Genomic DNA, 14,278 nt, shown 5'->3' with positions numbered 1-14,278 from the left:
CTTTTGCATATTAAAAGAAAGCTTTTTATTTTACCAGTTTAATATTGACATATTCCTAAAGACAGTTAATGTAGTCAGAATTATGTTCTAATTGATGTTTTAATTAATATAGTCAGAATTTTGTACTAATTGATTTCTTAAGTGATTAACTGATATAGTCTGAACTCAGTTCTAATTAATTTCTATACTGATTCATTACTATAGGCAGACTTCTGTACTGATTGATTTTTTAATTAATTCATTAATGTAGAATCTGTGCTAATTGATTTTTAATTGATTCATTAATGTAGAATTCTGTACTAGTTGATTTTTAATTGATTCATTAATGTAGTATCTGTACTAATGGATTTTTTTATTGATTCATTAATGTAGAATTCTGTACTAGTTGATGTTTTAATTTATTCATTAATGTAGAATTCTGCACTAATTGATTTTTTAGTTGATTCATTCATGTAGAATTCTGTACTAATTGATTTTTTTATTGATTCATTAATGTAGAATTCTGTGCTAATTGATTTTTCAGTTGATTCATTAATGTAGAATTATGTACTAATTGATTTTTTAATTGATTCATTAATATAGAATTCTGTACTAATTGATTTTTTAATTGATTCATTAATGTAGAATTCTGTACTAATTGATTTTTTAAGTTTTGAAGTCTACAACTGATTGTAGGAAGTTTACAACTGATTGTAGAAGTCTACAATTGATTGTTAAAATACAACTGATTGTAAGAAGTCTACAACTGATTGTAAGAAGTCTACAACTGATTGTAGGAAGTTTACAACTGATTGTAGGAAGTTTACAGTTGATTGTAAGAAGTCTGTATTTGTTTGTAGGAAGTCTACAATTGATTGTAGGAAGTCAACAACTGATCGTAGGAAGTCTACAACTGATTGTAGGAAGTCTGCAATTGATTATTGAAATACAACTGATTGTAAGAAGTCTACAACTGATTGTAGGAAGTTGACAACTGATTGTAGGAAGTTTACAATTGATTGTTGAAATACAACTGATTGTAGGTAGCCTATCGTGTGCTGAAAAATGGCATTAAACCCCACAACAACAACAACAACTGATTGTAGGAAGTCAACAATTGATTGTTGAAATACAACTGATTGTAAGAAGTCTGCATCTGATTGTAGGAAGTCGACAACTGATTGTAGGAAGTTTACAATTGATTGTTGAAATACAACTGATTGTAGGAAGTCAAAAACTGATTGTAGGAAGTCGACAACTGAGTGTGGGAAGTCTACAACTGACTGTTGAAGTCTACAACTTATTACAGGAAGTCTGCAACTGATTGTAGGTCATCTACAAATGATTGTGCGAAGTCTACAACTGATTGTAAGAAGTCTTTGTTTGTTTGTAGGAAGTCTACCGCAGATTGTAAGAAGTCTACAACTAATTGTATGAAGTTTATGACTGATTGTAGGAAGTCTGCAATTGTTTATATAAATTCTACAACTGATTGTAAGAAGTGTACAACTGATTGTAAGAAGTCTATGACTGATTGTAGGAAGCCTACATTTATTTGTATAAAATCTACAACTGATTGTAGGAAATTTGCAGCTGATTTTAGGAATTCTACAGGTGACTGTAGGATGTCTACTTAAGGCTGGGGATTTGTTTCAGTTCAAAATACTCTTAATTTCTAGTCATTATTTTAATCAAGGTCACATAAAGATAACAGTGATATTTAAAAAATGAGAAATTATAATTTGTTTATAATTATTATTTCATTTTTAACCTGGTTTTAATTATTAAGTAAAATTTATATACATATTTACCTTTGCTATATGCAAATAAGTCATGGTCCAGTGGCAAACAACATGGTCTTGTTGTATTTCCACATGATACTCCAAAGAAAGAGGAGAGACTCTGGTCTGATGGCATGTTACACTATGGCAGATCTGGTTCTGTCTGTTTTTTAGTTGGACCTGACTTGCAAGTAAGTATATACAGTAATCTCTGGTCTGTTTATCTGTTCTCCAGTGGCCTAGTGGTTAGATCATTTGTCTCTTAAGCGTGAGGTCGTGGGTTTGAACCCCGGCCAAGTCATACCAAAGACTTACAAAAATGGTACTAACGGCTGCCTCGCTAAGTGCTCAGCATTAAGAGGTTAGTGTTAGGACTGGTCAGCCTGGTGTCAGGATAATGTGACTGGGTGGGACATCATGCTACATGTCTGCGGCATGATGCCGCTGTGCTAGACATCACTATAAACTACCTAACTGCAGACATCATAGTGATATGACTGAAAATTTTTTAAAGCTACGTTAAAAATCCTAATCACACACACACAGAGTAATATTTTTTTACAAATATTTTTAATATACTTTGTAATTATTATAATATTAAATACTTGTGTATGTTTCCTTTCTCCTAGATGAACCTGATGCTGTGTTTAGTCAAAGTGGTCCCAATAGTCCATTTGAAAATGTAGGTCGGTTGCCAAGTGGTCGAAAATCACGGTCACCTCCAGTCCAGTCACCTGATGTAACCATTAATCTCCCAGTGGATGAAGACGACTATCTCCAGCCCAAGTCTTCCAACCATCCTGCCTACATGGACATTACTGATGGCAAAGGTATGCAACATATAGCAGGATATTAAATGAGAGTCCATGGGATATCAAATGTATTGAATGCAACATATAGCGGGATATTAAATGAGAGTCCATGAGATATCAGATTGATTGAATACAACAAATAGCAAGATATTAAATGAGAGTCCATGAGATATCAAATGTATTGAATGCAGCATATAGTGGGATATTAAATGAGGGTCCATGAGATATTAAATTGATTGAATGCGATATATAGTGGGATATTAAATGAGAGTTCATGGGATATCAAATTTATTGAATTCAACTTTTAGGGACATATTAAAATAGAGCCCATGAGATATCAAATTTATTGAATGCAACTTTTAGGGGCAAATTAAATCAGAGCCCATGGGATATTAAATTTATTGAATGCAACTTTTAGGGGCATATTAAATAAGAGCCCGTGTGATATCAAATTTATTAAAGGCAACATATAGGGGGATATCAAATGAAAGCCACAGAATATCAAATTTATTAAATGCAACTTATAGGGGGATATTAAGTGAAAGCCATAAAATATCAAATTTATTAAATTGTTGTATAATATTTCCAGCCATGAACTGCTTGCAGCAAGCAAAATATTGTTTAATTCAGCTTGGAAGATACCTCATATGCTTTACTTGACTGATATAGGTGGCATGATTTGATATAATTGGCATGAGTGGCATGATTTGGCTTAATTGGCAGGGGTAACATGATTTGGCTTAATTGGCAGGGGTAACATGATTTTACTTCATTGGTATAGGCAACATATGACATCTTTGGCCATTGTCACGTAATTGATTTCACTGGTATAGATTACATGATATAAAAGCATTGGCATAGGTGATGTGACTTCATTTCAGTGGCATAAGTAATTTGACTTCATTTAATTGGCATAGGTAACATGATTTGACTTCTTTGGCCTCGGTGACATGGCTGATTTTGCTGGCATAGGTGTCATGATTTAACAGCAGTGGCATAGGTGATGTGACTTTATTTCAGTGGCATAGGTGACATTATTGACTTCACTGGGACGTGATTGGATTTGACTTCATTGCATTAGTGAGATGATTTGGCTTCATTGGCATAGGTGACATGATTGGTTTGACTGGCATGGGTGACATGATTGATTTCATTGACATAAGTGTCATGGTTGATTACATTGGCACAAGTGCCATTGGTTTCACTGGCATAGTTGACATGATTGATTTGACTTGTATAGGTGGCATGATTGATTTCATTTGTATAGGTGACATGATTCATTTCGCTTGCATATGTCATGATTCACTTTAGTTGTATAGGTGACATGATTCATTTCACTTGTGTAGGTGACATGATTGATTTGACTTGTATGGGTGACATAATTGGTTTGACTTGCATAGGTGACATGATTGATTTGATTTCACTTGTATAGGTGACATGATTTGGTTTCTGTTGGTTTGAAAGAAAGGTAATAAGAAAAGAAAAGGAGACCTTGTATAAACCTTATTACCTTCTATCCATGCTTCTGAGTCTGGTCTAAATGCAAACAACATAGACCCTTGTCTGCCATCCTATTATGTGCCAGCAGATCAGGGTCTGTGTCGTTTGTTATACTGATTACTCTTAACAAGATGTATTATGCAATGACAGAGCTGGGTCTGTGAGTATACAGGGTATGTGACATCATTGTATGATCTCATTAGGTTTGACTTGCAAGCATGTATGCAAGGTGTGTGAAGTCAATGTATAACTCATTAGACTGATCTTGTGAGTAAACAAGGGTATGTGAAGTTAATGTCTAACTCATTAGGTTGGACTTGTAAGCAAGTATGCAAGGTTTGAAGTTAATGTATAACTCGTAAGGTTGGACTTGTAAGCAAGTATACAAGGTATGTGAAGTTAATGTATAACTCATTAGGTTGTACTTGTAAGCAAGTATGCAAGGTGTGAAGTTAATGTATAACTCATTAGGTTGGACTTGTAAGCAAGTATGCAAGGTGTGTGAAGTTAAGATATAACTCATTTGGTTGGACTTGTAAGCAAGTATGCAAGGTGTGTGAAGTTAAGGTATAACTCATTTAGTTGGACTTGTAAGCAATTATGCAAGGTGTGTGAAGTTAATGTATAACTCATTAGACTGATATTGTGAGTAAACAAGGGTATATGAAGTTAATGTCTAACTCATTAGGTTGGACTTGTAAGCAAGTATGCAAGGTTTGAAGTTAATGTATAACTCATTAGGTTGGACTTGTAAGCAAGTATACAAGGTATGTGAAGTTAATGTATAACTCATTAGGTTGTACTTGTAAGCAAGTATGCAAGGTGTGAAGTTAATGTATAACTCATTAGGTTGGACTTGTAAGCAAGTATGCAAGGTGTGTGAAGTTAAGATATAACTCATTTGGTTGGACTTGTAAGCAAGTATGCAAGGTGTGTGAAGTTAAATGTATAACTCATTAGACTGATATTGTAAGTAAACAAGGGTATGTGAAGTTAACGTCTAACTCATTAGGTTGGACTTGTAAGCAAGCATGCAAGGTGTGTGAAGTTAATTTATAACTCATTAGACTGATCTTGTGAGTAAACAAGGGTATGTGAAGTTAATGTCTAACTCATTAGGTTGGACTTGTAAGCAAGTATGCAAGGAGTGTGAAGTTAATGTATAACTCATTTGGTTGGACTTGTAAGCAAGTATGCAAGGTGTGTGAAGTTAAGGTATAACTCATTAGGCTGATCTTGTGAGTAAACAAGGGTATGTGAAGTCAATGTATAACTCATTAGGCGATCTTGTGAGTAAACAAGGGTGTGTGAAGTCAGTGTATAACTCATTTGGTTGGACTTGTAAGCAAGTATGCAAGGTGTGTGTCATTAATGTGTGACTCACTGGATATCTTACTATCATCAGCAAATAATTAAATTAAATTTAATTTAATTAAAGTTTAAGTGTTTGGAGTAATACACAAGCCCACACTACTCCACCCATGCCCTGTTCCACCCTCGCCCTGTCCCGGCCCAACATGTGACACATTTAAATCTGAAGCAATGATTATGTACCTTTCTTTCTTCTTCAATTTCCAGATTACTATGTCAATGAGAAACAACTAAATGCAGAGGACAGTCAACAGCAATATATTCAACCAGATCCAATATCTCTACGAAATGCTGTTGAAAATCCTGAATATTTTGAGAGAACTACCGATGATGTATTTCTTCATAAACCTACCAAACCCAAAGTTGCTCCCAAACCAAAGCGTTTAGTTAATGACTATTACAATGAAACTGTATTGCGCCAGAACAGTCCTGAGGGTCAGCCATTATTATTTTCAAATTTAAACGCAGAATCAAAGGTGTAGCAGTATGGTAGATGGACTAAAATGCATCTTTGCATACAATTTGTCAGCATTCTACTGCCATAATAAACTGTTCAGAAAAATGTAGACTTATATGTATGAACTGTTAGGCTTGTACGTAGCAACTGTTCAGAAAACACTTGAACTTGTATTTAGCAACTGTGTTAATAATGTTGTGATATTTTATCACACGATGTAGTGCCTATTCTTAAAACAAGCCATTCTGGTAAATGAGCTTACTTGCTTTGAAATGCACTTTAAAATGTTGTTACTTATTTGTGTGAAGAACCTGGATTTAGTCTGATGTTAATAAGCATGATAGACTACAGTTTATTTGCTGCCAGTCATAGTTTCAGTGAGGAAGAATGGTACACCAATAAATCAGATGAAATGTTACACCATAATGTACTGACAGGATATGAAACCATAATGTACTGACAGGATATGAAACCATAATGTACTGACATGATATGACACTATAATGTACTGACAGGATATGAAACCATAATGTTCTGACAGGATATGACAATATAATGTACTGACAGGATATGAAACCATAATGTACTGACAGGATATGACACTATAATGTACTGACAGTATATGACTATATAATGTACTGACAGGATATGACAATATAATGTACTGACAGGATATGACACTATAATGTACTGACAGGATATGAAACCATAATGTACTGACAGGATATGTACAATATTGAAAACATAAAAAGGATGCATAATAATGATACTGTGAATTCCACTCAATCTTTCAAACATCACAAATATTTCGTGTCTCACTTGATCCAGGGGAAGAGGGAAGAAGTTAGCATGATCAGGAAGAAAGCAGCACGATCTAACTTTAAGTTAGTTTTCTGACAGTAATGAAGTTGGTGATCACAACTAAAATGTGGAAACCATAGAGTACAGTGCATACACATAATGTAAATAAGAGACAACAGAATCTTCTATTGTTATTCAACCTTGAAAAGGTGAAGAGTAAAAGATGTGGATAACCAGTCATAAATTTGGAATAACTGTTTCAATTTGCTTCGAGTGATTCATTAGAAGTCCAGTCTTGCATGTTTTCAATAATTGGAAAACAATTCAGGATTAATCAGCTGCAGAGATCATTGCTGTCTGTCATGTTACCATTGTTGATGTGAAAAACAGGGAAAATAGTTAAAAAGGATTGAACAAGGCCACCTCCTCAATAAATTCTGGTTAAATGTTCATGACTGGAGGGTGAGAAAGTAATCATCTACTTCGAGCAGAGCTACACCATATATGAGTGAAGGGAACTAAACATGACATTACATTTCAGGTGCAACAAAGTTTTCATTGACTCAGAACAGGGATCAAGTCACTTGTAAACGTTTTCAGTGACTCTGAAAAGGGAGCAACACAAGAGTAATGGTTTTATTGACTCATTATAGAGTGCAAAACACCAGTACAAAGTTTCTTTTTTTGGGGGATAAGGGAACAAGACACACAAGTCAAAGTTTTCATTGATTCAGAACTGGGAGCCTGACACACAAGTAAAGTTTTCATTAACTCTGTTAAGGGAGCAATATATATATATATATATATATATATATATATATATATATATATATATATATATATATATATATATATATATATAACGTTTCATCAACTCTTGTTTGGGAGCAAAATTCAACAACAGTTTCATTTACAAGTACCAATTTTCATGTACAAGTACCAATTATCATTTACAAGTACCAGTTTTCATTCATTTTGAATAGGGAGCAAGGAATGAGTAAATGGTTTTCTTTGACTCGGGATTGAAATTCATGGCTTGTGAGTAAAAAGTTGTCATTTCTATATAGTACAGTACCAGATTTGCAAGTGTATAACACACAACTGTCAAGATAATGTACTATGTGTACTGTCTGGTATCTTAGTGGCAGATCAGGGTATATATCAGGGGTGGGCAAATTACAGGATGGATTCGGCTCATGACGTGGTTTCGTTAATTTACTTCATAGGCTGTGGCTTTAAAAATCACTTTTTCAGCCCATACCCAGGAGGAAGTTGCCCATGCCTGATGTATACTGTTATTTTGCTGGGCAGATCAGGGTGTATGCTGTGTGTTATTTTGCTGGCAGGTCAGGGTGTATGATGTGTGTTATTTTGCTGGCAGATCAGAGTGTATGATGTGTGCTTATTTTGCTGGCAGGTCAGGGTGTATGATGTGTGTTTATTTTGCTGGCAGGTCAGGGTGTATGATGTGTGTTTATTTTGCTGGCAGATCAGAGTGTATGATGTTTATTGTGCTTATGTTTTTGTTAAACCTGCTCTGCCCTGGCATTATGGGATAGCAGGTCAAGTTCTAGGCTGTTTACTGTTTAGTACAGGTTAAACTTTGATATTTTCTGGGATTAAAGCTCTCGGACCAGGCTGTTCACTGTTTAGGACAGGTTAAACATGATGGGATTGCAGAACTTGGATGGGGATGTTCAATTTTTAGTACAGGTTAGACATGTCTAGTATGCTCTGTTTGTGTTCAGAGTGCAAAGTATATGGAGTCGACAGAAAACCATGTCCATTCATCAGTTCAAACTATACTGAGTCAGCAGAAAACCAAGTTCATTATCTGTTAATGTTATGCATGAAAAGTTTTGAACTCAAGTGTTAGTATTGTTGTACAGTGTTGATTTGTGTAATTTATGCTAAGTTTTTTTATACAATGTGGCAATAAAGATGAGACTCGTTAATTAGTGAGAAATTAAGTGTAGACTATACCTTGTTAGAGTTTATATAGATAGAAAGACATGTATGTATTGTTTGTTATATGTATTTTTGTTTTTATAGTTCATATAGAGTTAACTAAACCTAATGTCCCAAACAAATGTCTCAGTTCAAGTGACATTTAACATAGCGGTTTAAACCAAATATGTCACCGTGTGTGTGTTTGTGTCTATATGTGTGTGTGTGTATGTATGTGTGTGTATATATATATATATATATATATATATATATATATATATATATATATATATATATATATATATATATATATATATTATATATACATCTGTATAATATACAAATATATAGCTTATTTCATGCATCAGATATTTTGTATGTAATTTTATTCAGTAAAATATAAGGTTGTGTTTTCGTAGATACAAAGTGTTGGATATGTATATATTCCTTGTAATCATTGATCTGTATCCAGTATAAACTTATGATACCTTTGGATGAAAAACCAATTCGATACAAAGAAAGAAATAAATAAACATTTAAAGAAAAAGAAACAGCATGCATTACTCTGACTTTCTCTGGGGTTTTTTGTAGGTCCTTATAGACTATAAGAACTTCTTGGGATGATCTGATGTCCATCATTCATTTGTTACCTGTTGTCTTTCCGTCCATTAGCACAAGTTTGTTACCTGTCACATGTCCATCCATTAGCACAAGTTTGTTATTGCTACTCCTTCTTAATTAGGATTGCCATGAAACTTTATACACACATTCATCTCTTGGTGAAGTTGATCCTGAATGAAAATGCTGTTGCTCAGATATGCAATATGGCTGCCAGAGAGGCCATCTTGAACAACATGTTATTGTTATTGCTATTGGACTTAGTTCACTTAAAGACTTCTGATGATGTCTTGTTTGTCCTAACTGAAATTGGTGTCCACTATTGAACCATAGGGTCCAGCATTAAAGCCTTACTGTTGCCACTTCTTCAGAATGGAAAGTCATGTTGCCATGGTTTTTACCAGATGAATGGGAAGTCATGTTGCCATTGTTTTTACCAGAAGTCTTCTTAAGATGTCTAGCTAGTCTTTAACAAAAATGATGCTGATCTGATCTTGCAAATCTTATTATTGCTATTCCACATGAGTTGATGATCAAATCGACATGGGTTTTCATTAAAAGTTTTCTGATGTTTTGTTGATCCTAAATGAATATGGTGCTAATCTGATGTCCAATATGGACACCAGTCTTGATAATCTTACTATTTATCTTGAATCAAACAAAATATCGCCGCAGGGTTTTCAGCAGAAGACTTTTTATAATGTGTAGGTATTACAAGATGAAATTGTGGCCATCCTTCAAATACCCATTCTAAATGGACGGCCATATCAACAAAGAGCTTTTACTAAATAACTTTTCATTATGTCTAGTTGATCATAAGTGAAAATGATGACAATGATTTTTAATATGACGACCACAATAGCCATCTTTAATATGACGACCACAATAGCCATCTTTACAAAATAATCATTTTGTTTTTTTAGATGGTTAATAATTTCAATATTGAGCTTTCGCCAAGAGACTTAAGACATCTATGCCCAATATAAATGGTGCCAATGTGATATGGATTATGGTCCTCAGTGTGATACTGATTATGGTCCTCAGTGTGTTACTGATTATGGTCCTCAGTGTGATACTGATTATGGTCCTCAATGTGATACTGGTTATGGTCCTCAGTGTGATACTGATTATGGTCCTCAGTGTGTTACTGATTATGGTCCTCGGTGTGTTACTAATTATGGTCCTCAATGTGATACTGATTATGGTCCTCAGTGTGATACTGATTATGGTCTTCAGTGTGATACTGATTATGGTCCTCAGTGTGTTACTGATTATGGTCCTCAGTGTGTTACTGATTATGGTCCTCAGTGTGTTACTGATTATGGTCCTCAGTGTGTTACTGATTATGGTCCTCAGTGTGTTACTGATTATGGCCCTCAGTGTGATACTGATTATGGTCCTCAGTGTGATACTGATTATGGTCCTCAGTGTGATATTGATTATGGCCCTCAGTGTGATACTGATTATGGCCCTCAATGTGATACTGATTATGGTCCTCAATTGATATTGATTATGGTCCTCAGTGTGATACTGATTATGGTCCTCAGTGTGATGCTGATTATGGTCCTCAGTGTGATACTGATTATGGTCACAATGTGATATTGATTATGGTCCTCATTGCATCCATGTTTAAATTATTGTTATTGCTACTCCTCCCACAAGTAAAGTCATATCAGCATGTGATTTCAACCAAGAAACTTAATATGATACCTTGTTGATCCTAAATGAAAACAGTTTACATCAAATATGTCCTCCACTGCATCCAATGTGAAAATCTTGTGGACATCCAATATGTCCTCCACAGCAACCAATGTGAAAATCTTGTGGACATCCAATATGTCCTCCACAGCAACCAATGTGAAAATCTTGTGGACATCCAATATGTCCTCCACAGCAACCAATGTGAAAGTCTTGTGGACATCCAATATGTCCTCCACAGCAACCAATGTGAAAATCTTGTGGACATCCAATATGTCCTCTACAGCAACCAATGTGAAAATCTTGTGGACATCCAATATGTCCTGCACAGCAACCAATGTGAAAATCTTGTGGACATCCAATATGTCCTGCACAGCAACCAATGTGAAAATCTTGTGGACATCCAATATGTCCTGCACAGCAACCAATGTGAAAATCTTATGGACATCCAATATGTCCTCCACAGCAACCAATGTGAAAATCTTGTGTAAATCCAATATGTCCTCCACAGCAACCAATGTGAAAATCTTGTGGACATCCAATATGTCCTCCACAGCAACCAATGTGAAAATCTTGTGGACATCCAATATGTCCTCCACAGCATCCAATGTGAAAATCTTGTGGATATCCAATATGTCCTGCACAGCAACCAATGTGAAAATCTTATGGACATCCAATATGTCCTCCACAGCAACTAATTTGAAAATCTTGTTTTTCACTGCAGAATATCAAGAATGGTTTCAACACTCATTAGATAAAAGGTAGAAAACGAAGTATCTTGAAGTCTTTGAAATTCTTTTAAGCCATTAGAACATTGGTTCCTACAAGAGACTCTTGTTTTATTTTAAAATTAAAGAATGCAAATGAAATTTAAAAAAGTTTCAATTTGATTGTACCATTGTCACATAGGTTTTATACTGCTAGTAACAGCAAGTATAACTTATATTTAAAATGTTTGTAACTATTATTTTGAATTACAGTTAATATATGCATACTAAATGAATTTTGTACATATTTTGCATTGTATGTGTTAATGCATAGTATGGCATATTGTACATGTTACTGCATAGTATGGCATATTGTTGTGTATTAATGCAATGTGTGTCAATTTTATATTTACTAGTATGACCATAAGTAAGCATGTTCTAGAATAAAGTCATTATCCCTGCTTTTTGTGATATTTGATATGATATACACATGGCCAAATTGTTTCTAGTTTAATATTGATATATGTTTGTATTATTAGCCTGAAGTAACCTCAAACTGATGTAGATTACTGTGTTATGTAACAACATTGTTGCATTTTGTTCTGATATCTATGCAATGCTTATTTCATGTGTACAGTTGTTGTTACTCCATTTTTCAATATTGGACACTTTGTTATATTATGATAAACGACTTCTATCCTGGCACTACAGTGAAACGTGTGGATAACTGACTTCAAATTAGCATGGCACTACAGTGGAAAGTAAGGATACCCAGCTTCAAAATATCCTGGCATTACCGTGAAAAGTGTGGATAACCGACATCAAATTATCCTGACACTATAGTGAAAATTATGAATAACTGACTTCAAATTATCCTGGCACTACAGTGAAAAGTGTGGATAACTGAGTTCAAATTATCTTGAAATTACAGGGAAGTGTGAGGATAATTGGCTTCAAATTATCTCAGCTCTTTGGTGAAGAAGAGCAAGTATAACCAACTTGAATTTATCCTAGCACTTTAGCGAAGAGTGAGGAGAAAAAACTTATATTATCCTGGCACTTCATTGAAGGGCAAGGATATCGTTGTTGCCTTGATCTGTCTATCTGTTTGTCTGCCCATAACAAAACTGTCATCCCTGCTCTGCCCACACCCTTTAAAGTGCATCAATTGAATGTTCTAAACTCTATGTGTGGTTCGTGCATATATTAAGTAAGATCTAACTTAGTTCCTCTGCCAAACAGGTGTATTTGGGGAATTTGATTCCTTATTGCTTCTCTTCCATACTGCTTGAAGGATTTTATTGAATCATTGTAGGGTAGATATGTGTTTGGTTTAGATTTTATTTTTCCCACTGGATCATTTTCTCTGAAACATTGTGAGGAAAGGGGCTTTGGGGGACTGACTTCATTATCTTTTCTCCTCCCAGCCTGTTTAAGGATATTAGTGAAACCTTGCCCTCTAGATCTATGGTGTTGGTGTAGACATCAGTAAGGTTTTCCTTATTTTCTCTGGCCCATTTATGGAGACATTTCTGTAAAATAAATTACAAAAAATTTATTTTTGGCCATTATTGGGAACATTTCTTAAAAATCTGTGAAAACATTTGTTGTCTAGAAAATGGTGGGTATAGATGCAGTATAATTAGTGTTCTTATTCTGTTTACAAATGTCAAAGAAGGTGTATTGTGAGAAGTCTTTTTATCAAAAAAGAACCTTGTGGTTGTTGTCTCTTTTAAGCTTCCCTCATAGTGGAAATTGGGACATGTGATGTGGTATCTTCCTTCATGGTGGAGGTAGGGATAAAGTGAGTGATAAAGGAACTCAGAAACTGTTGAGGTTCCCCAAAGGCTACATTAGCCTCATAGTTGATCCTAACCCCCAGTCAGGGGAACAGATTCAGGTTTGTTAAGAATCAATGGGAGCATGGGCATATTTTTACAGCTATTTTCTACCAACTTTTTTAGAGTTCCATCTGGAATATTTTCAAGTTTATTTCAATTTCTGATCAGTGTGAAGTGAATATTGGTTTCCAAATGTTGTCATGGTTACTATGGTCAAATTGTTTTTGATCAGCACTTTCTTTATTCTAAACACTGTTGACTTGTTACTTTATAGATACATGTATCTGTTATTACATCTGTTATTGCATATGTTTATTTTTATACCTGAAGAAAATCGGCATCCATTTTGGTTACCATCCCTTACCTTTTTTAATTGTTCAGGCATCAGTTAAGAAGCATTGAGAAGTTCAGTTATAACCAATGTACTATCTTCTTTACTTGTGGTTGACATTAGGTTTAGTTTTTTAATGTTCTTTTAAATATTGTAAACTGTTGTAGACTTTCTCATTCTTATAAAGATTATCAACTAGAGTAATGAAAACTATCGTTAAGTATATTTTATTTAAGATCGTGCATCAATCCCTAAGATTTATACATGTATATTAGGTAGTTGGCCTTAGCTTGTAAGACTGATTCTAATATTATCTTGACCAAATGAGTTAAATTCCTTTTTTGTGTATTGTGCAAGTTTCCTCCCTTACAGGCTTGGGATTATCTCCCCTTAGTAGATATCTTTTTTTTTTTTTTCTTTCTTCTTTCATTGCTG

The 14,278-nt window shown here is 34.5% G+C and overlaps 1 protein-coding gene across 4 annotated transcripts in view; it reads left to right on the top strand.

The window, feature by feature from the left end:
• LOC149790206 (epidermal growth factor receptor-like) overlaps positions 1 to 8,960 on the top strand; it is a 320,772-nt gene extending 311,812 nt beyond the window's left edge. For 2 of the 4 annotated variants that reach the window (XM_089972210.1, XM_089972209.1), the window contains exons 28-29: positions 2,390 to 2,590; positions 5,651 to 8,959. In XM_089972210.1, coding sequence (XP_089828336.1) covers positions 2,390 to 2,590; positions 5,651 to 5,925 — 476 coding nt within the window. In that variant the 3' untranslated portion in view covers positions 5,926 to 8,959. Of the gene's footprint in view, positions 1 to 2,389; positions 2,591 to 5,650 lie in introns of all 4 variants that reach the window. The other 2 variants (XR_016423815.1, XM_089972213.1) reach the window with 2 other exon arrangements.
• Positions 8,961 to 14,278: the final 5,318 nt, after the last annotated feature.

This window comes from Sinohyriopsis cumingii, chromosome 10 (assembly GCF_028554795.1).
Source record: "Sinohyriopsis cumingii isolate HCF-2022 chromosome 10, ASM2855479v2, whole genome shotgun sequence".
In the NCBI taxonomy this organism is placed as follows: Eukaryota; Metazoa; Mollusca; class Bivalvia; order Unionida; family Unionidae; genus Sinohyriopsis; species Sinohyriopsis cumingii.
This window is presented reverse-complemented; position numbering and strand designations above follow the sequence as displayed.